The sequence below is a fragment of the Carassius auratus genome, chromosome 24 (genome assembly GCF_003368295.1).
Source record: "Carassius auratus strain Wakin chromosome 24, ASM336829v1, whole genome shotgun sequence".
Taxonomy (NCBI): Eukaryota; Metazoa; Chordata; class Actinopteri; order Cypriniformes; family Cyprinidae; genus Carassius; species Carassius auratus.
This window is the reverse complement of record NC_039266.1, coordinates 22,188,184-22,211,671: the sequence shown is the minus strand read 5'-3', so window position 1 is coordinate 22,211,671 and position 23,488 is coordinate 22,188,184. Positions and strand designations below refer to the sequence as shown.

At 37.6% G+C, this 23,488-nt stretch overlaps 2 protein-coding genes across 4 annotated transcripts in view; both read left to right on the top strand.

Annotated features, from left to right (window-relative positions):
* LOC113042719 (uncharacterized) overlaps positions 1-3,224 on the top strand; it is a 40,763-nt gene extending 37,539 nt beyond the window's left edge. The window contains exons 70-76 of the mRNA XM_026201735.1: positions 1,163-1,287; positions 1,373-1,681; positions 1,767-1,970; positions 2,059-2,355; positions 2,449-2,553; positions 2,655-2,750; positions 3,057-3,224. Of these exons, the coding sequence (XP_026057520.1) occupies positions 1,163-1,287; positions 1,373-1,681; positions 1,767-1,970; positions 2,059-2,355; positions 2,449-2,553; positions 2,655-2,750; positions 3,057-3,224 (1,304 nt within the window). The remainder of the gene's footprint in view (positions 1-1,162; positions 1,288-1,372; positions 1,682-1,766; positions 1,971-2,058; positions 2,356-2,448; positions 2,554-2,654; positions 2,751-3,056) is intronic.
* A 5,558-nt stretch (positions 3,225-8,782) lies between these two features.
* LOC113042655 (myosin-7-like) lies at positions 8,783-19,867 on the top strand. Of its 3 annotated transcripts, none has more exons than XM_026201647.1 (38): positions 8,783-8,878; positions 9,044-9,289; positions 9,422-9,565; positions 9,645-9,801; positions 9,926-9,953; positions 10,036-10,144; positions 10,924-11,016; positions 11,104-11,167; positions 11,261-11,359; positions 11,768-11,871; positions 12,113-12,251; positions 12,353-12,471; positions 12,613-12,762; positions 12,862-13,032; positions 13,144-13,453; positions 13,540-13,622; positions 13,712-13,917; positions 14,065-14,188; positions 14,266-14,402; positions 14,490-14,745; positions 14,830-15,072; positions 15,154-15,330; positions 15,451-15,596; positions 15,677-15,767; positions 15,851-16,240; positions 16,335-16,461; positions 16,541-16,659; positions 16,744-16,940; positions 17,017-17,200; positions 17,445-17,610; positions 17,690-17,814; positions 17,893-18,201; positions 18,287-18,490; positions 18,579-18,875; positions 19,015-19,119; positions 19,249-19,344; positions 19,444-19,578; positions 19,776-19,867. In XM_026201647.1, the coding sequence occupies exons 2-38, from the start codon at positions 9,089-9,091 to the stop codon at positions 19,794-19,796; spliced, it is 5,826 nt and encodes a 1,941-aa protein (XP_026057432.1). In that variant the 5' UTR covers positions 8,783-8,878; positions 9,044-9,088; the 3' UTR covers positions 19,797-19,867. The 3 variants fall into 3 exon arrangements, with proteins under 3 accessions (XP_026057432.1, XP_026057433.1, XP_026057434.1); XM_026201648.1 differs by having other exon boundaries at positions 8,804-8,878; positions 9,048-9,289; XM_026201649.1 differs by having other exon boundaries at positions 8,862-8,878; positions 9,077-9,289.
* Positions 19,868-23,488: the final 3,621 nt, after the last annotated feature.

The following is a 23,488-nucleotide window of genomic DNA, read 5'->3' as shown; positions in this document are numbered from 1 at the left end:
CCTCATTGGATGCGCCTTTAGAGAGAAATGCATACAGTATATATGGATTATAGAAAATCTGTAAAAATAGTTTTCATTTTTGATTTGAATCATTTAGATTAAAAGTAGTAATTTAAAGCTTTCTATAGATAGATATATTTAGCAAGTCTGTGAGGCAAGTATTCGCTGAGTTTCGGTCCTTCATTGTGAAGTGCTTACTAGACGAAACTGAAAAAAGCGCATCCTGTAGGCCAATGTATCCTTTATTTTATAAAAGCACAACATTTTGTTGATATTGTTAGTGCATACAAATAAAAGTAGACCCTTTAAAGTTCCGAATGATGTATTACTCTTGCCAAAAATGTCCTCCATGTCCTGTAAAGCACTCTTTAGCTCTCCGCAAAAACTATTAGATATGCGTCTAATGGTGCACATTCATACAAGTTAAACATTTAAACCAGGGATAGGCAACTCCGGTCCTGGAAGGCCACTATCCTGCAGAGTTTAGCTTCAGCTCTCATAAAAACTCACCTGCCTGTATCTATCTAGTAATTCCGAAAACACTGATTGCCTTGTTCAGGTGTGTTTAATTAGGGTTGGAGCTAAACTCTGCAGGATAGTGGCCCTCCAGGACCGGAGTTGCCTATCCCTGATTTAAACTAACATTGTGATATGCTTGAACTATCTATAGATTTAATTAGTGTAGTCGTGATGATTTCAGAAGGCTAAATTGACCAAACATAGGCTATGATCAACTCACTGTCTGCCTCTGGCCGCTTGGTTGTTACTTTAAAAAACAAAAACTTACATTTAGTGAACAAATAATTAAAAAATGAAGTGTGAATGAAATATATTCACTTTGACATTACATACAAAACTGAAATATTTTAGCTGAAACAGTAGTATAAACTGATTTGGGGGGGGGGGGGGTTGGGGAGAGAAGGCGGGCTCGGGTCAGACTCGGCCCAAGAATTCTGATGAGCTGTCGGACAATGGCCGGGCTAGGGCCTGAGCGTCTCTGGCCAGGGCCGGGCTAGGCCTATATTTGAGGCCCGTGCAGGGCCCTACTCCAAGGTGCCCTTGATTTATTCAGTCATCTGAGCATTCTCATAAATATCACAACATTTTAATATTTCTTTTGACATTTTATGCATTAACCTATATTACTTTTCCTTATAAACAGAGGAGATCGCTGATCTCACTGAACAAATTGGTGAGAGTGGAAAGAACATTCATGAACTAGAGAAAGTTCGCAAACAACTGGAGCAGGAGAAAGCTGAAATTCAAGCAGCTTTGGAGGAGGCTGAAGTACATATATTTATATTTTATATATATATATTTGTGTGTGTGTGTTTGAACATGCTTTTTAATAACCATGTTAATTGATTTTTAGGGCTCACTTGAGCATGAAGAAGGCAAGATACTTAGAGCTCAACTGGAGTTCAATCAAGTAAAGGCTGATATTGAACGTAAGCTGGCTGAGAAAGATGAAGAGATGGAGCAGTCCAAGAGGAACCAGCAGAGAATGGTTGATACTCTGCAGAGCTCACTGGAATCAGAGACTCGCAGCAGGAATGAAGCTCTCAGACTGAAGAAGAAGATGGAGGGAGACCTCAATGAGATGGAGATTCAGCTCAGCCAGGCTAACAGACAGGCATCAGAAGCCCAGAAGCAACTCAAGGGTCTTCATGGACATCTCAAGGTATGTTTTACCAACAATTTGTAAAGCAAAATGAAATCTTATGAAGTTCTGCAGTCTATTCATATGAAACATTTGTCCGTTACAGGATGCCCAACTGCAGCTGGACGACGCTCTGCGAGGTAATGATGATCTCAAAGAGAACATCGCCATCGTGGAGAGACGCAACAATCTGCTGCAGGCTGAACTGGATGAGCTGAGATCTCTGGTGGAACAGACTGAGAGAGGAAGGAAACTGGCTGAGCAGGAACTGCTGGACGTCAGTGAGAGAGTCCAGCTCCTGCATTCTCAGGTATGACACCTCTGTACTAGATACACACCAGTAAACCCTCACAATATCATCTAGAGACTATATGAATGTCAATATTGTCTATGTGTAGAACACCAGCCTGCTGAATCAGAAGAAGAAGCTGGAGGGAGATAATACTCAGCTTCAGACTGAGGTTGAGGAGGCAGTGCAGGAGTGCAGGAACGCTGAGGAAAAAGCCAAGAAGGCCATCACTGATGCTGCCATGATGGCAGAAGAGCTGAAGAAGGAGCAGGACACCAGCGCTCATCTGGAGCGCATGAAGAAGAACATGGAGCAGACCATCAAGGACCTGCAGCACCGTCTGGATGAAGCTGAGCAGATCGCCATGAAGGGAGGCAAGAAGCAGGTCCAGAAACTGGAAGCCAGGGTAAGCTGCTGATGTTTATATAAACATATTTATTTTCTTGTAATTTAAATACTTATTTGATTTGATTAGCTAACCATCTTGCACATCTCTTAGGTGAGAGAGCTGGAAAATGAGGTGGAGCTGGAACAGAGAAAGGCGAGCGAGTCTGTGAAAGGAGTCCGTAAATATGAGAGACGCATCAAGGAGCTCACCTACCAGGTCACTTACTCTGAAATAATGTATTTTTATTCATGCAAATATGTTATAAAACATCACAAATTATGATGAAGTAAATTTATGTCTTATGACTATAAATGCAGACTGAGGAAGACCGTAAGAATCTGGCACGTCTTCAGGATCTGGTGGACAAACTCCAGCTGAAGGTCAAGTCCTACAAGAGAGCTGCTGAGGAGGCGGTATGTTTAAACTAATTTCAGTAAAATTTCATGTATTTCTTATAAAGTAAAGAAATTACAATCATGCTCATGTTTTAAAAAATCGGCATGTCAGAAGAGTTTACTAAATTTAACTTTGGTTAATTTGAAGATATCATACAAAATTTTCTTTAAAAGCCACATTTATCTTCATCTTTTACTTCAGAAGCTTACATACAGCATGAGTATGATTGCCATGATTCTCTGATTTGGGGTTGAATCAATTTGAATTGTAATAAAATGAAAATAAAACTTGATTGCTTTAAAATACCTCATTGTGTTTTTCAGGAGGAGCAGGCCAATTCTAATCTGACCAAGTTCCGTAAGCTTCAGCATGAGCTGGACGAAGCGGAGGAGAGGGCTGATATTGCCGAATCTCAGGTCAACAAGATGAGAGCCAAGAGCCGTGACACTGGATCTAAGGTGAGCGTGAATCAGTATACAAATGTTAAATGACTTGATAGATGTTATGCATGCTATAATTGAAAGTTAACTTTACAGCAAGCTAAATTTTAAAGCAATCATTCGACTGTGTTAAATGTTTCAATAACTTTCCAACAGAAGATGATATGATGTTTTCACAAAACCCTTGTTAAGCAGAGCTAGTAGCAACTCCTTTTAAAAACCTGTTAGAGCAATGATATTTTGCAAGGAAATATGGATAATGTATAACTATTTTTTCATAAGACAAATTAACATCTTTGTCTTTTTCTTCTTTGAACAGAAAGGACATGATGAGGAATGAAGCTCTCCCTTCTTTCAAAATCTGGTGTGTCTCTTTGAATCCATTAGTCTCCAGATCAATAGAATAAAGAAATGTGCAAATTGAATTTCTGCCACATTGTGTTTTTTTTTTTTTTGCATCATCACAAGAGTTATGAACAATGTGTGTTTTACAGAACTGAAAAGTGAATTCAAATAGTCCAAATACTTGCTAAAACCTTTTTGATCAGGTATCAGCTGGCTATTAAAAATTGGAATTGTGTTAAGATTTGTTATGTACCCCGTTTCACACAGTTATGAGTATTAATGTGAAAGTAAAAATGTCCGCAATGAAAACAGCAGGTCAGTCTCCCAAAACTTGAAGTAACATTAACTCAAAAGTTATTAAAAATCATCAGGCCCTTAACACACAGTACATGTAAAACGTTCTAAGCAATATAAAAATTTGTACATAACAAATTATACAGTAGACTTACCTTTTCCAATGGTCCCAAAAAAACAAAAACAAGCAAAGAAGGTTTGAGAAGAGTGGACTGTCCAGCACAGATCTACTCAATGTGTAGGAGGGATGTGACCAGTGCCTGTTGTTGCTCAAGGTGATGCAGTGGCTGCATCAGACGTGTTGAATAAAGGAGGAGTCAGGGAGGGGAGGGGGGGGGGTTACTCAACCCTTGAGAGGATGAAGAAAGTGGAAATTTTAACACTTCTCACTTGTGCTATATTAAGAGCTTGGCGAAGATTAACACATCCTATATATGAGTTGAGCCTCTGACGCACATACTGTACTGTTAAACATATTTAGGCAGTAAAGAAGTTTTAAGAATGTAAAGACATGAGCATTGAATTAATTGGAGCACATTTGTGCATTAACGTTGTTGAATGAGAGGTATCCTAAGCTTTTTAAAAGATCAAGGTAGTTAACCCTTGTGCGTCAATTTTAAAAAAGTTACACATAAGTTGATAGAGGACAAAAATGTCCATGTCTAAACAATTCGAAGCTTGGGAGTACAGACTTAAGTTTGGTCGCATTTTAAAGAAACTTGACAGATTATTATTAAAGCTAAAAAAGTTGTAAAAACAAAAAAAAATTAACCAAAAAAGTTTATATAAAATATATATTTTATAAAACATCAAAAGAAAAATCTAAAAAAAAAATCTAAAGAAGTTGTGTTCCCGAATTTGAGGTTGATATCTCAAAAAAAAAAAAAAATTGGTATCAACAGAGTAATTGCTTTATATGCCAAACTTGAAAAATGGAACCATCTAGTACAAAAAAAATAAAATATATATATAGTTTCAATGGGGACATTTTCATCCTCAAGGTCCTAAGAGGAACTATTTTTTTATACCTAGTGTAAAATAGATTCATTAAAGGAAATGAGGATGAAATATAAAAACTCCAATAGAAATACACACCTGTGCCAAAATGTATGCAGTTGGCATTGACACAAATTGGCAAAATTATCTATATAACAAATCTGAAAAAGATAAAAATGTCCATAAGGTCGTGCAAGGGGAAAACCATATGTTAAGTACAGCATTGAAGAGGCATTGTTCTCGCTCAAGGTCATGTAACTTAAGTAGTAAGAGTTCTTGCCAATAATGGACATCTGCAGATGAGACATGTCCTACATACTATGTCTCAAAGCATGATACCACCCTTCCATCACAGGAATTTAACAGGTTATCTTTGTCCTCAAGGCTAAAGTAAAGGAAACAATGCCGTGTAAACAAGACAACTTGAAGGGTATGGCCCCTCGGTCAGCTCTCTGAGGGACACTGACAGCCATCAACCACGCTATGCAAACCAGGTCTCTGAAACATATGGGGGCTATCAGTCAATGCTTCATCATGGGCACATGATGTAACAGATGCACAATGTATTTAGACCTATACTGGTTAATACTTAAAATATCAGCTGCACGCTGAACTCATGAGCTTGGTTCTATGGATGCTCCAGTCTATCTTGATAATGTGCTGATGATCATGACAATCACAGTGTACAGCTACAGCCACCAGAGGGACTCGTTCGGTGTTCTATTATACTGAACTGTTAAGAAACCTACAGTGGTTTCAAAAAGTTAGACCACTACAAGAGTTTATATTATATTCTATGTTTTGGTCTTAAATACAAGGGGTGTTATCAGCATAACAATTGTGAATAAAGTTCAGGATTTCTTTGCAGCAGTATTTGAAGTGATTAAACAAAACTGTATGACGCTGTTATCCAAAATGATTTGAGAACCTTCTAAAGATTAACACCAAATGTATATATACACACTAAGGAGTCACCTGATCAATGGCACATTTACTGAAGTGACCAAGAAGCAATCTGAAACATTTAGCTTTGTTTCAACTGAATGTGTTACATGTTGAAAATGAAACTGATTTTCAAATGTAATCTCAGACAAGTGTTATTTTTCTATCACAGAAACTATCAAAGTATTTATTAATCCTCTGAATTATATATATATATATTTTTACATTTTCTGCTTTAATTTTGGCTATTTTAGCAATTATTTCAGTTTTTGTCTATATTAAATGTCTAGTATTTAGTTTTATTTCAGTTTAAGCTTTAGTAGCTTTAGTACAATAGTACAGTACATGTTGTCTTGAAAACGAGTTGAATTTTTAATATTTTATGTTAGTTATTGTTTATTTATTGTTTTAGTTCACAATAATAACCTTGTTTCGAACCCCACTTTATATCTCACTGAAACTATAATACAACTTATCTCTTAGCTCATTTAGACATCAAATGTTGCATTTATTGAATGTGCTGCAGTTCATGGTTTAAGAATTACACGTATTATTGCTGTTAATGTTTAGTAACTTTATAAGAAGCAAAACTAGCTGCATGGTATGAAGCACTAGAAGACACAAAGTCGAGACACAATATATTTCTATGCTACCCAACAGATGCAGGACCATTCTATTCCCCTGACAAAAGGAAGCTCAGATTACAGAATTCATTAGCCATAAGGTGCCACCGTTTCTTCCATTCTTACTCCTGAGTGCTGATAAACCAGGGTGAGCAGACAGCTGGGAATGAGGCTCTGTATACGACGAGGGGCTTAGAATAGATTGCCCAAGTGTTAAGACTAAGTAAGGTGCTTGTTGAGAGGGTGCAGAATAACTGAGAGACGAGAGGTCAAGGCAGGCGCGAAACCTCACAAAAGGTCTTGAGTGATAGCTCACGCGGCTCCTCTACAAATCAATGCTGTACATTAAGGCTGATTAGAACCGAGGCTACTTTGACCTGCTCATCATGTTCTTTCTGTTAAGATGGAATAATTATAACAAACAAGCATCTCTATATTATAGTACCTGCACGACTGCTGTAATGTTTTCAGAATATAATCACTATTCTAAACACACAAATTGCTTCCTTTTCGTGCTTTTGTTTTAGGAATCTTTCGTAAGTTGGAAGATACTCCAGGAACCAATGGATGAACATAAACGAAGATGTTGTTATTTGAACGACTGCACACATAATATAATATAGCACACATTTATATAGGTTAGGACCGGGCGATTTTGCAAAAAATGTAATCATGTTTTTTTTTTCAGAATGTTTGACTGATTCTCGATTTTTTCAATTTTTAACTATTTAACTTGAAAATGTAACCACAACATGATTCAGGTTACTCTCTAGTTAAAGAAAATTATATTCCAAATGCAGCACAAATTAAAATAGTTCAACAAATCACTAGCTAAATATCTTTGCATAAAAGATGCAAAAAATACAACTACATATTGCAGAAACTTGCCTAATACAAATATGTTTTCAGAAATTATTTTAGAAGATCTCAAAAGTCAAGGTAATAAAAAATTCAAATTGACTAAAGGTTTAAAACCATTAGACTTTTATTAAATGTTCTTTAAAAACAACTTTCAGACTGTCACCATGATGCAAACATTAAATATAAGACATCGATTACAGTAGTAGTCCTTTACAGGTTTTTTATTTGATTGCACTGCTTTTCTATTGTTTTTTTCTGTGTAAGCATGGATGTGTTTGACTGTTGCACTCGTGTCTCGTGCACGAAACATCATACTAAAAACAATGTGCCCAAGTTAAAAGAAGTTCACTCCCATCTTCGTGGCGTCTAATTTTAACATTTGGTAATACTTGTTCAAAAACTCTTAATTCCAAAAAATAAAGTCGTGGCAAAACAATAAATTCGAATTAATCTATAAAATCATAGAAAATCATCCAGCTCAAGTTTAAACTAGCATTTTGATATGCTTTTTAAAGTATTTTGTATGTAGATTTTATTTTCAAGTGGTGATGATTTGAGAAGACTGAATTGACCAAACATTGGCTAACTCAATGTCTGCCATTGGCCATTGGGCGTTAGGCAACGTTAAAAACAAAAACTTGAATTTAACAAACAAGAATGTTACAAACCTATTTCTGAATTAATTTAATAAAGAAACAAAGATAAATATAATCATTTTGCCATTAAAAAGAACTTACAGTCTATAGGCTAGTCAAAATAGATTTCCATGACCTTTCCAAAACTTTCTGGGTTTATTTATTTTTCCAAATTGCCGTTTTAAAATTCCATGACATTTTCCAGGTTCTTCATGACCGTACGAACCCTGAAACATGAAGAAGCAAGGGAGCTGCAGCTGTCTCTGCATTAGGCGAGAACAAAAGGTCGCAAATATCCATTGTTGCCATCACAGCTGTCTACTGACAATTTTACTGTTCCGTGACAGCCATCTTGCTTGTGAGGCATTGTTACCTTGTCTTTATCCTTGAGCACAAAGATAAACCTGTGAAATTCCTAGTGCATGCCTTTCTCTCTTTGAGGACAGAAAATGATACACAGTTCTAGAAAAGCATCCTAGCGCAGCTGAAGCATGTAATGTATATGTGACAAGAAATATTTGCACTATCCATAATGTGAGACATTGTATGCCCAGCAGACAATTGTTGGTAGAATCTGCTTCGTATGATTACAATTTGATTTAAAAAAGAGCAGGTTTATCTGTGATGCATGTTCTGTCCATAACAAACAAACAATATGTTGTAAACTTTATAATGTGTGATATCTAACATTTAATTATAATGTGATATCTAACACAAAAAAACACAAATAAAAATAAGATAACAACACAAAATAAAGTAACACATATGGGACGAAAATAGCACCATTGTGATTTAGATCCTTTCTAATCTATCATGCTACACACCACAGGCTAAACTACTGGGACTGACTGACACAGATTTTTTCAGGCTACCAAAAACAGCCACACACACGAGTGACCGGGACCAAATACAGAGAGAGTAAACGTCACAGTCATTGTGCCTCTATATAAAGAGATCCGTTACAGCACAATGTTCATTGCAAGGATAGGACTTAATTGGATTTTGTCTGGTAAGGAAGCCTTTTATGATCACATTTTTATGCTATATTTTCATTTTGAATCTTGTTTACTGATGGAGCAATATCTGATTGCTGAACTGACATGCTTAATATCTTTATGCTTATATAGTGTCTTTGTTTATTCGATATGTTTCATTTGCTGTTTTTAATTGTAAGCAAGTTCAGAGAATCTTGTGATCGTTGCCTCAGTCTGATTGAAAGATGGGGGATGCTTTGATGGAGGAGTTTGGTCCTGCTGCTCCGTTTCTACGGAAGTCAGACAAGGAGCGTCTGGAGGCCCAAACTCGTCCCTTCGACATGAAGAAGGAATGCTTTGTTCCTGATCCTGAGGTTGAGTACGTCAAAGCCTCCGTCACCAGCAGAGACGGTGACAAAGTCACTGTGGAGACTGAATTTGGGAAGGTAAGGTCTAAACTCTGTATTGTTTTGTATAACTCTGCATTTACTCCATTACTTTATATGGTGTCAATGTAGAGTACCAACAATTATTCTTTAGATTCAAGGTGGGAAACATATTTTGTATGTTATCCACAGACAGTAACTGTGAAGGAGGCTGATGTTCATCCTCAGAACCCGCCAAAGTTTGATAAAATTGAGGACATGGCGATGTTCACCTTCCTGCACGAGCCAGCTGTGCTGTTTAACCTCAAAGAGCGTTACGCAGCCTGGATGATCTACGTGAGTGAAGTCTTAAAACACTCACAGATTCACTTCATCACATATAAGCCGATCTAAACTTGCTGTGGATCTCTTACAGACCTACTCTGGGCTCTTCTGTGTCACTGTGAACCCCTACAAGTGGCTCCCGGTGTATAACCAGGAAGTGGTCATTGCCTACAGAGGAAAGAAACGAACTGAAGCTCCTCCTCACATCTTTTCCATCTCAGACAACGCCTACCAATACATGCTGTCAGGTGATGATCTGACTTGTACTGTTTTAACAATGCAATGTGTATTTTTTACAATGCAATGTGTAGTTAAATTTCAATTGTTGACTTTTGTTGTTTGTTTGTCTATTGTTGTGTTTTCTTCTCACAGACAGAGAAAACCAGTCCGTCCTGATCACGTAAGTAATGCATATCACGATGGAGTATAACATTTCTCCTTTTCTTGTGCTGAGAATTTTAATGAGCGTTTTTTATTCTAAGTGGAGAATCCGGTGCTGGAAAGACTGTAAACACTAAAAGAGTCATCCAGTACTTTGCCAGCATTGCAGCAGCGACCACCGGCAAGAAGGATCCATCAATGGAGAAAAAGGTGAAATAATTCTCAAAGAATGGCTAATACTGGACAGGCAAATGTACTTTCCATATAGCATAGTATACAGATTAATGATGTCTGCATAAGCCAAATATCGGACTCACAAATTTAATGTAAAATGATTTACCATCATGCATTTATTTCTATACAAACAACATTTTTGTTTTCCCTTTCACTTTTCTACTAGATTCTATATGGATTTTTATTTAATTTTTTTACAAGACTACATAAAAAAAGTCATAAAATATATGGTTGTTAACTGAAAAGTAAGTATACCCCCCATTTTAATTTAACATAGTTAACACCTGATTCAGATAAACAGCTCGTTAGGAGATAGCTCTGTGTATTAACTGTGTTCTGATTGACATGCTCCCTACACAGTGTTCTTTGCTCCCTACTCCCTGAGCAGGGGAAATCCATTGAAGTTTACTTCACTTCAGAATATTAATTCACACACAGACGAAACTTACTGGAGACGTGTGAACTGTGTAATTATATACCTCTGACATTTTTGTCTTGCATACTTAAATTCTCTTTGTATGGAACATATACGATATACAATCATGGAGGAATATCTGGTGATAAGTCCACTTCGAAGGGCACTTATAGTCGAACAGAACAAACGTTGCACGTGATAAAAGAGATACATTTAAATTGTGCAGAGCAGGGTAGTTATGTTGACCATTTCTCAAATGAAAGGTTTTGTGCTATCAGGCTAAAGTTAGCATTTCCCAAGATCTCCTAATGCCCTTTTAATATTAAAATTTGATTCTCAGGGTACTCTGGAGGATCAAATCATCCAGTGTAATCCTGCTCTGGAGGCTTTTGGTAATGCCAAGACCATCCGAAATGACAACTCTTCCAGATTTGTAAGTGTTTCACATATTGGTGTTGTTATTGTATATTGGTTTCATGATATGAGCATGTTATGTATTGAAGTCTTGCAATATTAACAGGGTAAATTTATCCGAATCCATTTTGGCGTCAGTGGAAAGTTAGCTTCTGCTGACATTGAGACATGTAAGTACTTGTCTATTATCATTCTAACAAGCACAACACAATGAAAAAATGTGTAACTGTTTTTGATATTTGTCTATTAATAAATTCATTTAGATCTGCTGGAGAAGTCTCGTGTCACTTATCAGCTCAAGGCTGAGAGAGACTACCACATCTTCTACCAGATCCTGTCTCAGAAGAAACCAGAACTGCTGGGTAAAATTACCCGTCACATCTATTAGGACTATGAAAATAATGCATCTGCATTGATTCTGAGATTTTTCCCAATGCATCGGTCGGTATTCTCTCTTGAATTAATTCTGAACTTAGTTTTTAACAGCAGATGGCACTACATGCTTTAAAAACATGTTTGAAACTGCTTGCTTCCAATTCCTTACACAATGCACCACTTGAATCCAAAATAATCATTCACAAAGATCAAAAAGGTTGAAGTTAATTACAAGAGTGTTCACAGTGGGCTGTGAGCTCAGACTCGATTCCAGTGAGAATTACAATGCAATCGCGATGCATTGATTTATCATCCCAGCCATAATATCAATAAACATTACTGTTTCTAATTAGAAGATAAATTTTTTTCTGATCCATGTTCGCATTTCTTCTTAGAGATGTTGCTCATCACCAACAACCCCTATGACTACTCCTACATCTCCCAAGGAGAGACACAAGTGGCTTCTATTAATGATGGTGACGAGCTGATGGCCACTGATGTGAGTGTTTCATAAATCATAGAAAGTCCATATAACAAAATACCACATAATGCATATTTAGAAGAAACAGTCGACCTAAAACTTTTGACAGTGTCCTTGAATTCCTTTTTCATTTATACAAGTTTAATAAAATGACTTGAAGATGCATTAATGATTCTAAAGGAATATAAGGAATGTACTTGCCAAAAAGAAAGTTTTTGGCATGCACTGTATTCTAACACTCTCTGTATATTTGTTGCAGGAAGCGTTTGATGTGTTGGGCTTCACCCAAGAGGAGAAGAACAGCATCTACAAGCTGACTGGTGCGGTCATGCACTACGGCAACATGAGGTTCAAGCAGAAGCAGAGAGAGGAACAGGCAGAGGCTGATGGGACTGAGGGTCAGAGTCACTTGGAGTCTAAACTTCATAAAAGACAAACAAGACTAAGATATGTTGTATATAGAGTTATAGATCTGTATTTTTTATTTTTTTACATGTAGATGCTGACAAAGTCGCATATCTGATGGGCCTAAACTCAGCTGACTTGATTAAGGGCTTGTGCCACCCGAGGGTCAAAGTAGGAAATGAGTGGGTCACCAAGGGACAGAATGTGCAGCAGGTTAATAAATAACAAGTATATTCAAATGCCATTACAGGCTTTCCAACATACAAACAAAACCACATCTTTCACATCACTGTGAAACCAAACTGTAGATGTTTCAGTGGGTTAGATTCAGAAAATGTAATATTTCCTTGTCAGGTGTACTACTCTATTGGTGCTCTGGCAAAGTCAGTGTACGAGAAGATGTTCCTCTGGATGGTTGTGAGAATCAACCAATCCCTGGACACCAAACAGCCTCGTCAGTACTTCATTGGTGTGCTGGACATTGCTGGATTTGAGATCTTTGATGTAAGATTACATCTACTGATTACTGTTATTCAATAACTTCAGTTTTTTGTTACTTTGCCATTGGGAGTATATCTGAATATTAACATATTCCACCTGCAGTTCAACACCTTTGAGCAGCTGTGCATCAACTTCACTAATGAGAAGCTGCAGCAGTTCTTCAACCACCACATGTTTGTGCTGGAGCAAGAGGAATACAAGAAGGAGGGCATTGAGTGGGAGTTCATTGACTTTGGCATGGACTTACAGGCTTGTATTGAGTTAATTGAGAAGGTGGGTACATAATGAATATACTGTGTGTGGGGGGAGGAGTCCTATTTTTTTTAGTCTTAACTGTTGTAGAAAACTGTCATATTGACTGTCACAATCTACTACTCATTTTAGCCCATGGGTATCATGTCCATCCTTGAAGAGGAGTGCATGTTTCCCAAAGCCAGTGATACAACTTTCAAAGCTAAGCTTTATGACAACCACTTGGGCAAAAACCCTAACTTCCAGAAGCCCAGGATTGTCAAGGGTAAACCAGAGGCGCATTTTGCCCTGGTTCACTACGCTGGCACTGTGGACTACAACATTTCAAACTGGCTGGTGAAGAACAAGGACCCTCTCAATGAGACGGTTGTAGGGTTGTTCCAGAAGTCAACTCTTAAGCTGTTGGGTATTTTGTTTGCTAATTATGCAAGTGCTGACTCAGGCAAGTAAACACTGATGTATGATATTATAATGAGCACTAGTTTCACTGTATAAATAGTAACAACAACAAATATAATGTATTCACAGCTGCTGAATCTGGAGGTAAGGGTGGCAAAGGAGGTGGCAAAAAGAAGGGCTCTTCTTTCCAGACAGTGTCAGCCCTCCACAGGGTATGGAAGGTTATTTAAAAATGTAATACTGCTTTGTCTCTAATGGATTTATTTGATGTAAATTCAAATCCTCTATGGTGTACCAACAGGAGAACTTGAACAAGCTGATGACCAACTTGAGGTCAACTCACCCTCACTTTGTGCGCTGCATCATCCCCAATGAGACTAAGACTCCTGGGGCGATGGAGAATCCTCTGGTCATGCACCAGCTGCGCTGTAACGGTGTGCTGGAGGGCATCAGAATCTGCAGAAAGGGATTCCCCAACAGGATCCTGTATGGAGATTTCAAACAACGGTAAGTTTGAAACAGCATGACTTTTGAGTCTTGCTAAATAGTTTTATGTTTGACTTCAAGTTATTGCAAATTGCATCAATAACTACAATAATTGTTAATGTTTTAATGTGTGTTAAATTTTATCTCGTGTGCTGTCTTTTTTTGAAGGTACCGCATCCTAAATCCTGCAGCTATCCCTGAGGGACAGTTCATTGATAACAAGAAGGGTGCAGAGAAACTTCTGGGTTCTCTAGATATTGATCACAACCAGTACAAATTAGGACACACCAAGGTATTTTAAATTAACTGCAATGTAACTGCCTCTGTTTAATTTTCATCATTGTTGATGCAAAATTCTTTGCTGTTCAGGTGTTTTTTAAAGCTGGACTTCTGGGACAGCTTGAGGAGATGCGAGATGACCGTCTTGCACTTATTATCACTGGAATTCAGGCTAGGTCTCGTGGTTTTCTATCAAGAATTGAGTTCCAGAAAATTGTGGAAAGAAGGTTAGTTTTCAGCTCTTCAGACTTAAACGTTTTCACCAACTTACAAAATATAATGCAAGACTGAACATTGTTTTTTCATATCTACAGAGATTCTTTGTTGGTGATCCAGTGGAACGTACGTGCCTTCATGGGTGTCAAGAATTGGCCCTGGATGAAGCTCTACTTCAAGATTAAGCCTCTGCTGAAATCTGCCGAAACTGAGAAAGAAATGGCCAACATGAAGGAAGAATTCACCAAGCTGAAGGAGGCTTTTGCAAAATCTGAAGCCCGCAAAAAAGAACTTGAGGAAAAAATGGTTTCTCTTCTCCAAGAGAAGAATGACCTCCAGCTTGCAATGCAGTCTGTAAGTTCACGTGGGGCTAATTATTTTTCAATTATATTTTTTCACAAATCTAAATTATTACTATTTTTTAATTCACTCTGATAGGAGCAAGATAATCTTGCAGATGCTGAGGAGAGATGTGAGGGCCTGATCAAGAGCAAGATCCAGCTTGAAGCCAAAGTCAAAGAGCTGACCGAGAGGGTGGAAGATGAAGAAGAAATGAATGCTGAGTTGACTGCCAAGAAACGAAAGCTGGAGGATGAATGTTCTGAGCTCAAGAAGGACATTGATGATCTTGAGCTCACTCTGGCCAAAGTGGAGAAAGAGAAACATGCAACTGAGAACAAGGTCTGTTTTCAACTCTGAACATGTTAGAGATGCAAGAGTGGTTTGTTAAGAGTTTCTTGATACAATGGCATGAATCTACAGGTTAAAAACCTGACAGAAGAGATGGCAGCTTTGGATGAGATCATTGCTAAGCTGACCAAGGAGAAGAAAGCTCTGCAGGAGGCCCATCAGCAAACGCTGGATGATCTCCAGAGTGAGGAAGACAAAGTCAACACACTCACCAAAGCCAAAGCCAAGCTGGAGCAACAAGTGGATGATGTAAGAGCAAGAAAATATAATTAAAATAATGTGGTGTTGTGGGTAATTACATATTTATTTTCAGTTAAAATTAATTATAATTTATAATTATTATTTAATTTTATTTTGGATGAAAATTAGCTTGAAGGTTCTCTGGAACAAGAAAAGAAAATTCGCATGGATCTTGAAAGAGCTAAAAGAAAGCTTGAGGGAGACTTAAAGTTGACTCAAGAGAATGTGATGGATTTGGAAAACGATAAGCAGCAGATGGAGGAGCGGCTAAAGAAGTAAGATATATATAATAAAATCCAATTTTAAAATAAAAAGATATGGTAATCCATTTTGTGTCATCTTGTTTACCTGGCAGAAAAGACTTTGAAATAAGCCAGCTCAATAGCAAGATTGAAGATGAGCAGGCAATGGCAGCCCAACTTCAGAAGAAACTGAAGGAGTTGCAGGTAAACTTGATGATTCTTAAAAAGTTGGATAGTTGGACTGTTAGGAATACTAGCTGTAATGCTGGTTTTCCTCACATTACCAGGCTCGCATTGAAGAGCTTGAGGAAGAGCTGGAGGCTGAGAGAGCCGCTCGTGCCAAAGTTGAGAAACAGAGAGCTGATCTGTCCAGAGAACTGGAGGAGATCAGTGAGAGGCTGGAGGAGGCTGGTGGAGCCACTGCTGCCCAGATTGAGATGAACAAGAAACGTGAAGCTGAGTTCCAGAAGCTGCGTAGAGATCTTGAAGAGTCCACTCTACAACATGAAGCCACCGCTGCTACACTGAGGAAGAAACATGCCGACAGTGTGGCTGATCTGGGAGAACAGATTGACAACCTTCAGAGAGTGAAGCAGAAGCTGGAGAAAGAGAAGAGTGAACTCCGACTGGAACTGGACGATGTGGTCTCCAACATGGAGCAGATTGTAAAGGCAAAGGTGAGTAAGAGAAATGATGCTACGAGTCCAAATTATCCATATATTTTGTGTTGTCAGTCAATGAAAGAAATCAAATATACAATTAATCCTCAAGGCAAACTTGGAGAAAATGTGCAGAACTCTGGAAGACCAGATGAGTGAGTACAGAACCAAAGCTGAGGAAGGCCAGCGTACTATCAATGATTTCACCATGCAAAAGGCTAAGCTACAAACTGAGAATGGTAAGATTACAAAATATTGTTATGTTCCCCACTGTGCCATAATGATACTAAAAAAACATTTTTTGATATTGGATTTCAGGTGAACTCTCTAGACAGCTGGAAGAAAAGGATTCCTTGGTCTCACAGCTAACAAGAGGCAAGCAGTCCTACACCCAGCAGATTGAGGACCTTAAGAGACAACTAGAGGAGGAAGTCAAGGTATATTTTATTTTTAGATATTTATTACTAACTTGTCCATTGCATTTTTATGCACAGTTGACAGGATATTTTCAATCCTCATAGGCTAAGAATGCCCTGGCCCATGCAGTTCAATCTGCTCGTCATGACTCTGATCTGCTGAGGGAGCAGTTTGAGGAGGAGCAGGAAGCTAAAGCTGAGCTGCAGCGGAGTCTGTCCAAGGCAAACTCTGAGGTGGCTCAGTGGAGAACCAAGTATGAAACTGATGCCATCCAGAGGACTGAGGAGCTGGAGGATGCCAAGTAAGAAATAGGAAACACCTACAAACCTAAATTACTAAAATTACTGTAAAGTAATGATTCCCTCGACTATTTTCAGGAAGAAGCTGGCTCAGCGTCTGCAAGATGCAGAAGAAGCTGTGGAAGCCGTCAATGCCAAATGCTCCTCACTGGAGAAGACCAAACACAGGCTGCAGAATGAGATTGAAGATCTCATGGTGGATGTGGAGAGATCCAATGCTGCTGCCGCTGCTCTGGACAAGAAGCAAAGAAACTTTGACAAAGTAAGGGAAATATTAAGTAGATTTTATCATCACCTGGACAAGCAGACTCAAATTTGCAAAATATAAAATGGCATAACAATATAAAAATATTGTTATGTAAAACAACAATAATCTTCAGAAAACGGTCAGTGTTATATTGATCATTTAAGTTTCTAATATAGATAGGGTCCAGTACTGTTCTTTGCTAGAAAAACACTTCATTAAAATTGCTTTGTTCATATCTAACATTGTTTACTTTATCCAGGTCCTTGCTGAGTGGAAGCAGAAGTATGAAGAATCCCAAACTGAACTGGAAAGTTCCCAGAAAGAAGCCAGATCTCTGAGCACTGAACTCTTTAAATTGAAAAACTCATACGAGGAGTCGCTGGATCATCTGGAGAGCATGAAGAGGGAGAACAAGAATCTCCAAGGTAAGGATGGTTGTCCAACTCCAAACCATAAGTTGAATTCCTTGTATTTGTGAAGTCATGGGCTACTTCTAATTCACAGAGGAAATCGCTGACCTCACTGAGCAACTTGGTGAGAGTGGGAAGAATATTCATGAGCTGGAGAAAGTTCGAAAACAACTGGAGCAGGAGAAACAAGAGATACAAACTGCTCTGGAGGAGGCTGAGGTAAACGAAAAACAACAATTTCCTCCAGAAATCATATTTATCTGACACATTAAAATGACCTATTTTTCCTTTTCATAGGGTTCACTTGAACATGAAGAAGGCAAGATACTTAGAGCTCAACTGGAGTTCAATCAAGTAAAGGCTGATATTGAACGTAAGCTGGCTGAGAAAGATGAAGAGATGGAGCAAGCCAAGAGGAACCAGCAGAGAATGGTTGATACTCTGCAGAGCTCACTGGAATCAGAGACTCGCAGCAGGAATGAAGCTCTCAGACTGAAGAAGAAGATGGAGGGAGACCTCAATGAGATGGAGATTCAGCTCAGCCAGGCTAACAGACAGGCATCAGAAGCCCAGAAGCAACTCAAGGGTCTTCATGGACATCTCAAGGTATGTTTTACCAACAATTTGTAAAGCAAAATGAAATCTTATAAAGTTCTGCAGTCTATTCATATGAAACATTTGTCCGTTACAGGATGCCCAACTGCAGCTGGACGACGCTCTGCGAGGTAATGATGATCTCAAAGAGAACATCGCCATCGTGGAGAGACGCAACAATCTGCTGCAGGCTGAACTGGATGAGCTGAGATCTCTGGTGGAACAGACTGAGAGAGGAAGGAAACTGGCTGAGCAGGAACTGCTGGACGTCAGTGAGAGAGTCCAGCTCCTGCATTCTCAGGTATGACACCTCTGTACTAGATACACACCAGTAAACCCTCACAATATCATCTAGAGACTATATGAATGTCAATATTGTCTATGTGTAGAACACCAGCCTGCTGAATCAGAAGAAGAAGCTGGAGGGAGATAATACTCAGCTTCAGACTGAGGTTGAGGAGGCAGTGCAGGAGTGCAGGAACGCTGAGGAAAAAGCCAAGAAGGCCATCACTGATGCTGCCATGATGGCAGAAGAGCTGAAGAAGGAGCAGGACACCAGCGCTCATCTGGAGCGCATGAAGAAGAACATGGAGCAGACCATCAAGGACCTGCAGCACCGTCTGGATGAAGCTGAGCAGATCGCCATGAAGGGAGGCAAGAAGCAGGTCCAGAAACTGGAAGCCAGGGTTAGTTTATCAAACTCCGTTCTTAATGGTAGAATTTCTATTCAATTTTTTAAAGATTAATATTGTTATTTTTTTTAAATATTTGAATTCAAAGCTTCAAAGGAGTTGGTGGATTTAAAATCAATTTTGGTTTGGTTAGGTGAGAGAGCTGGAAAATGAGGTGGAGCTGGAACAGAGAAAGGCCAGTGACTCTGTCAAGGGGATTCGTAAATATGAGAGACGCATCAAGGAGCTCACCTACCAGGTAAAAAAAAATATTGCATAGAAGCATTTTTTGCCTTGGTTTTTTGAGTGTTACTTATTACATTTATAAAATTCCATAATACAGTATTTAAAGATATAATACACATCCTTACACGTTTTTGCTTTACAGACTGAGGAAGACCGTAAGAATCTGGCACGTCTTCAGGATCTGGTGGACAAACTCCAGCTGAAGGTCAAGTCCTACAAGAGAGCTGCTGAGGAGGCTGTGAGTACTTTCCCCGCAATGGTGCTATCATGAGATCATATGCAGTCAATGTATAAACTAATTTGAGTTTCAACAAATCCTATTGTGTGTATTCTGTAGGAAGAACAAGCCAATTCTAATCTGACCAAGTTCCGTAAGCTTCAGCATGAGCTGGATGAAGCAGAGGAGCGGGCAGATATTGCCGAATCTCAGGTCAACAAGATGAGAGCCAAGAGCCGTGATTCAGGACCCAAGGTAAGAACAAGAAAACATAAACACAGTTAACTTGATTAGTATAACCTAGATGTGCTCTCTTTACTGAATTTGGGGTATAAAACCAATGTATATTGTTGCAACAGCTGAACTTGATGAAATGCACACACACACACACACACATCCAAACATTTTGAACTGCATTTGGTTAACCTCCTTTTCCTTTTTGTTCCCAACAGAAAGGGGCTGATGAGGAGTGAAAACATTACACAGATTGCTGTGATGATCTCTTCTGTAGTTCAGTAGAATAAACCAGACATGCAAATGAATACTTCATCCTCTTTTGTCTTTTTTTGACCATTGCAATATTCCAACATGATCCTGTACACAACAGTAAAACCTAAATGCATGTGCCACAGATTAGGATAGTTTGCTTTCAAATCTAAATTTAACTAATCAGGGAAAAAATATTAAATTGTCCTTTACCCCAGTCTTACCAAACAACTACAAACCACATCATAAGTTAGAAACCACTCAACGTTACACATTGTATATTCTGACACAGCTCAGCTTCATAGAGAACAAAAGGATATTAATGCTTTACCTTTTAACATGCACATGGGTCTATTATAATACCTTCATCGATACAGTCAAATAAGAATACTCTGTGAAATTCAGATAAAATTGGAGTACCATGTCTTACTGTTTATGGTGAATATGTATTATTGTTCTGGATCTGAATGAGTCTAGATAAATTACTGCTAGAAGCAGCATCGTTGGACTAGGCATTGACGGTTTAGCTCAGTAATGTAATTTCAAAAGAAATTGCTTAGCTGGCAATATATTATAAATCTGAAGTAAACTCACAATGCTGTGAAGAAATGAGAGCTGTATTCAGAGGACACCACTTGAGGGCACCCTTGAATCTCTTATGGAGCACGCTTCCTTAAAAGGTGTCCATGTAGGGCAGGGTGGGGCAAGTTGTCACATTTTTGAACATCAATTTATGAATACGTTTGTAATAGGCTTAAAAAAAAATCTACTGGAAAGTTCCACTGTTATCGCCAAAGAAAAAGTTTAACACTGTATTATTTTGTGACACTTCATACAAAGTTTCTGTCAGATAAAATTAACACATTAACTAATGATGAAAAACTATTTATTAATTTAGGTTAATGGTAATGCCAGATGTAAATATTTTTTCATTGTTACTGTAATATACCAATTTAAATGTATAAAAACTAATAAATTATTTTAAAGTATAAAATATAGAAATTGATAGGTAGAAATTGATAGCCTGAATGCACTGTAAATCCCTTTGGATAAAAGCATCTGCTAAATGCATAAATTTAATTTAATATATAAAATATTTTATACATTTTACATGTATTAATGCTCTACAAGTATTGCTCATTGTCAGTTCATGTAACTAATGCACGTAAAAATACAAGAAATAAATAAGATGAACCGCTACCATATATCATGCAGCTGACTTCTGATCATGTCAGTGTCTATTATTTTCACTTATTGACTCAACATATATCTAGCTATACAAGAATAAGTTTCTACATTTTTAATTTAGACAGGTTCTACAAATACTTTTATCTTAATTTCTGCTTACACATGTATAACGTTTGCATAACCCAAACTTTATAGCTACTGAAACATAATGTGTCAACTTTCCCCACTCCCCCCTAAATACTTAAAAAAATGAACTCTCAGTTACTAACCGAATGAAAGTAACCACAAGTTTCACAGATTAATGTCATATTTCACCCCAAAATCAAAGTAAAGACCGAACATATTTTGCCACGCAAACTTAATCAATGGATACATTTTTTTGGATGATGTTTTAATTGTAATGTCATTTGGAAAACATAAATTAAATTCGGTACAAATATAAATATTTCAGTTTTCAATGGTATGTCACAAATGTACTTTAAATAGTAGATATCCTTTCACAAATAACAGCAATGAGAATGAGATTAAGAAATGTGGGTGAAAATAAATATTGTACAGGTCCTAAAGTTAGGCTTTGATTTCTTTATGCAAATCTGTTCTTTTTTCTGTATAGTAAAACCCAGATTTTGTATTTTTTTTTTTTTTTGGTTTCTTGACATTAACCCTTGAACAATCATAACCAGTGACAACTGGAATGAAAGTCTTTTTTTTTATTATTATTAGTTTGTCTATTATGAGATACATATCACATTTTATGATTGGGTGTTGGTTTAGTTTCTTAAAAAGTTTAATTAGGTATTCATGAAATATGATTTTGTATGACAAGATATTACTTTTTAAAACATGTACTGTCAATTTAAACACTGAGCAACTCAAATAAAATAAAAAAGCATTACCTTTGTCTGTGCTTCAGAAGTGTGTTCAGTCGTCTTCTGCAGCGAGCACAATGTGTGTGTGGCAAAAACACCAGATGCAACAGGTCAAAATCATGACAATTTGCATAATGGTAGCAAATGTACTTGTAGATAGAAAGATAGATATAGATTTGCATCATGCAATTAGTAATACCTGTATTGTCTGCTTCCATCATATACAGCTGACCTGAGCAAGGGATAACGAAGAAATGACAAGCAACCCAAAGAATCATGGGACGTCCAGTTGGCCACTTGTCAAAGTAAATCAAACAAACAGACCACCCCCAGTCTACATTAATAGCATGCTCAATGGTCATGATGCACAAAGGGTCAAGTCATTGACCTTATGGTGAGCCGAGACGTCAAAGGGGCCTAAACAGCTGAGAATGAACCTCCTCCGTCTCAGGGAAGCGTGTGGATAGGAATGTTCCACCTCGTCATAGCAAGAGACTGAGCTGGCAGCTGAAAGAAAAGAGACAGGATGTTCAGGTTCTCTGGATCTCTTATTAATCCAGAGTGAAGGCCTTAATGAGGCAATCACGCTAACCACTTACACTTGCCATAGATGATGGAACCATGAATTCTGTGCGCTTTCACAAATCCTGAAGGAGAATGTCCAATGTGTGACCAACCAGTTATTAGTTTAGGGGGCAATTACTTTTTCACGTAGTGCCAGGCAGGTTTGAACAGCTTTTTTCCCTTAATAAATGAAATAATTATTTCAAAAATGAATTTTGTATTTACTCGGGTTATCTTTGTGTAATTTTACTTTTTTGATGATGATCTGAATCATTCAAGTGTGAAAAATATGCAAAAAAAAAAAAAAAACATCTTTCAGGGTTACTTCATTAACAAAATTAGTGATTATCAAATCATAAAGGCTGTGATTTAATTAAATTATGCACTTGTATTTGTATCAGTACTGTCTTAACTCAGTAACTCTTATTGTCAGCAACTCTTTATTTTACAAAAGTAAAATTTAAAATATTAAAATTGTAATATTGCAGTAAAATTTGTGTTATATAATATTATATTTCATTTTTATTTAATAATATTTATCTGTATATATTGTGTATGTGTGTGTTTAAATTGCAGTTCAAATCACAAGGACATTTAATTAAATTTTTAATCAATTACATTAGACTTTTTTTTTAATCTAAATTGTGATCATTTTAAAATGCAAGAACTCTTAAAACTCTTCCATCCCTAGTGAGTTTGCGAGTCAAAATTAGGAAACTTTGAGGATACTAAAATAAATTAAAAAAGTGTGCACAATGCTCTGACCTTTAAATCCTAGAGTGTCAATTCAATCCGGCGAACACCATACTAGGGTGCTATGAATGCGATATTCTAGGACCCTGAACAAATGTCTAAAATAACACAAGTGAATACAAATCGTAAGTATGCATGTTCTAACAACAATACTTTGGTACTGATGTTGTTAAAAGGATCACTTGTTGATCCTAATCCTCATGTTAAAGGATCCCAAGGTTCCAAATAAAAAAAATGCACCACTTACAACAATTCACACCACAGCATTTGCAGCACAAAGAGCAGCTGCTGGAGCCTCTCACACT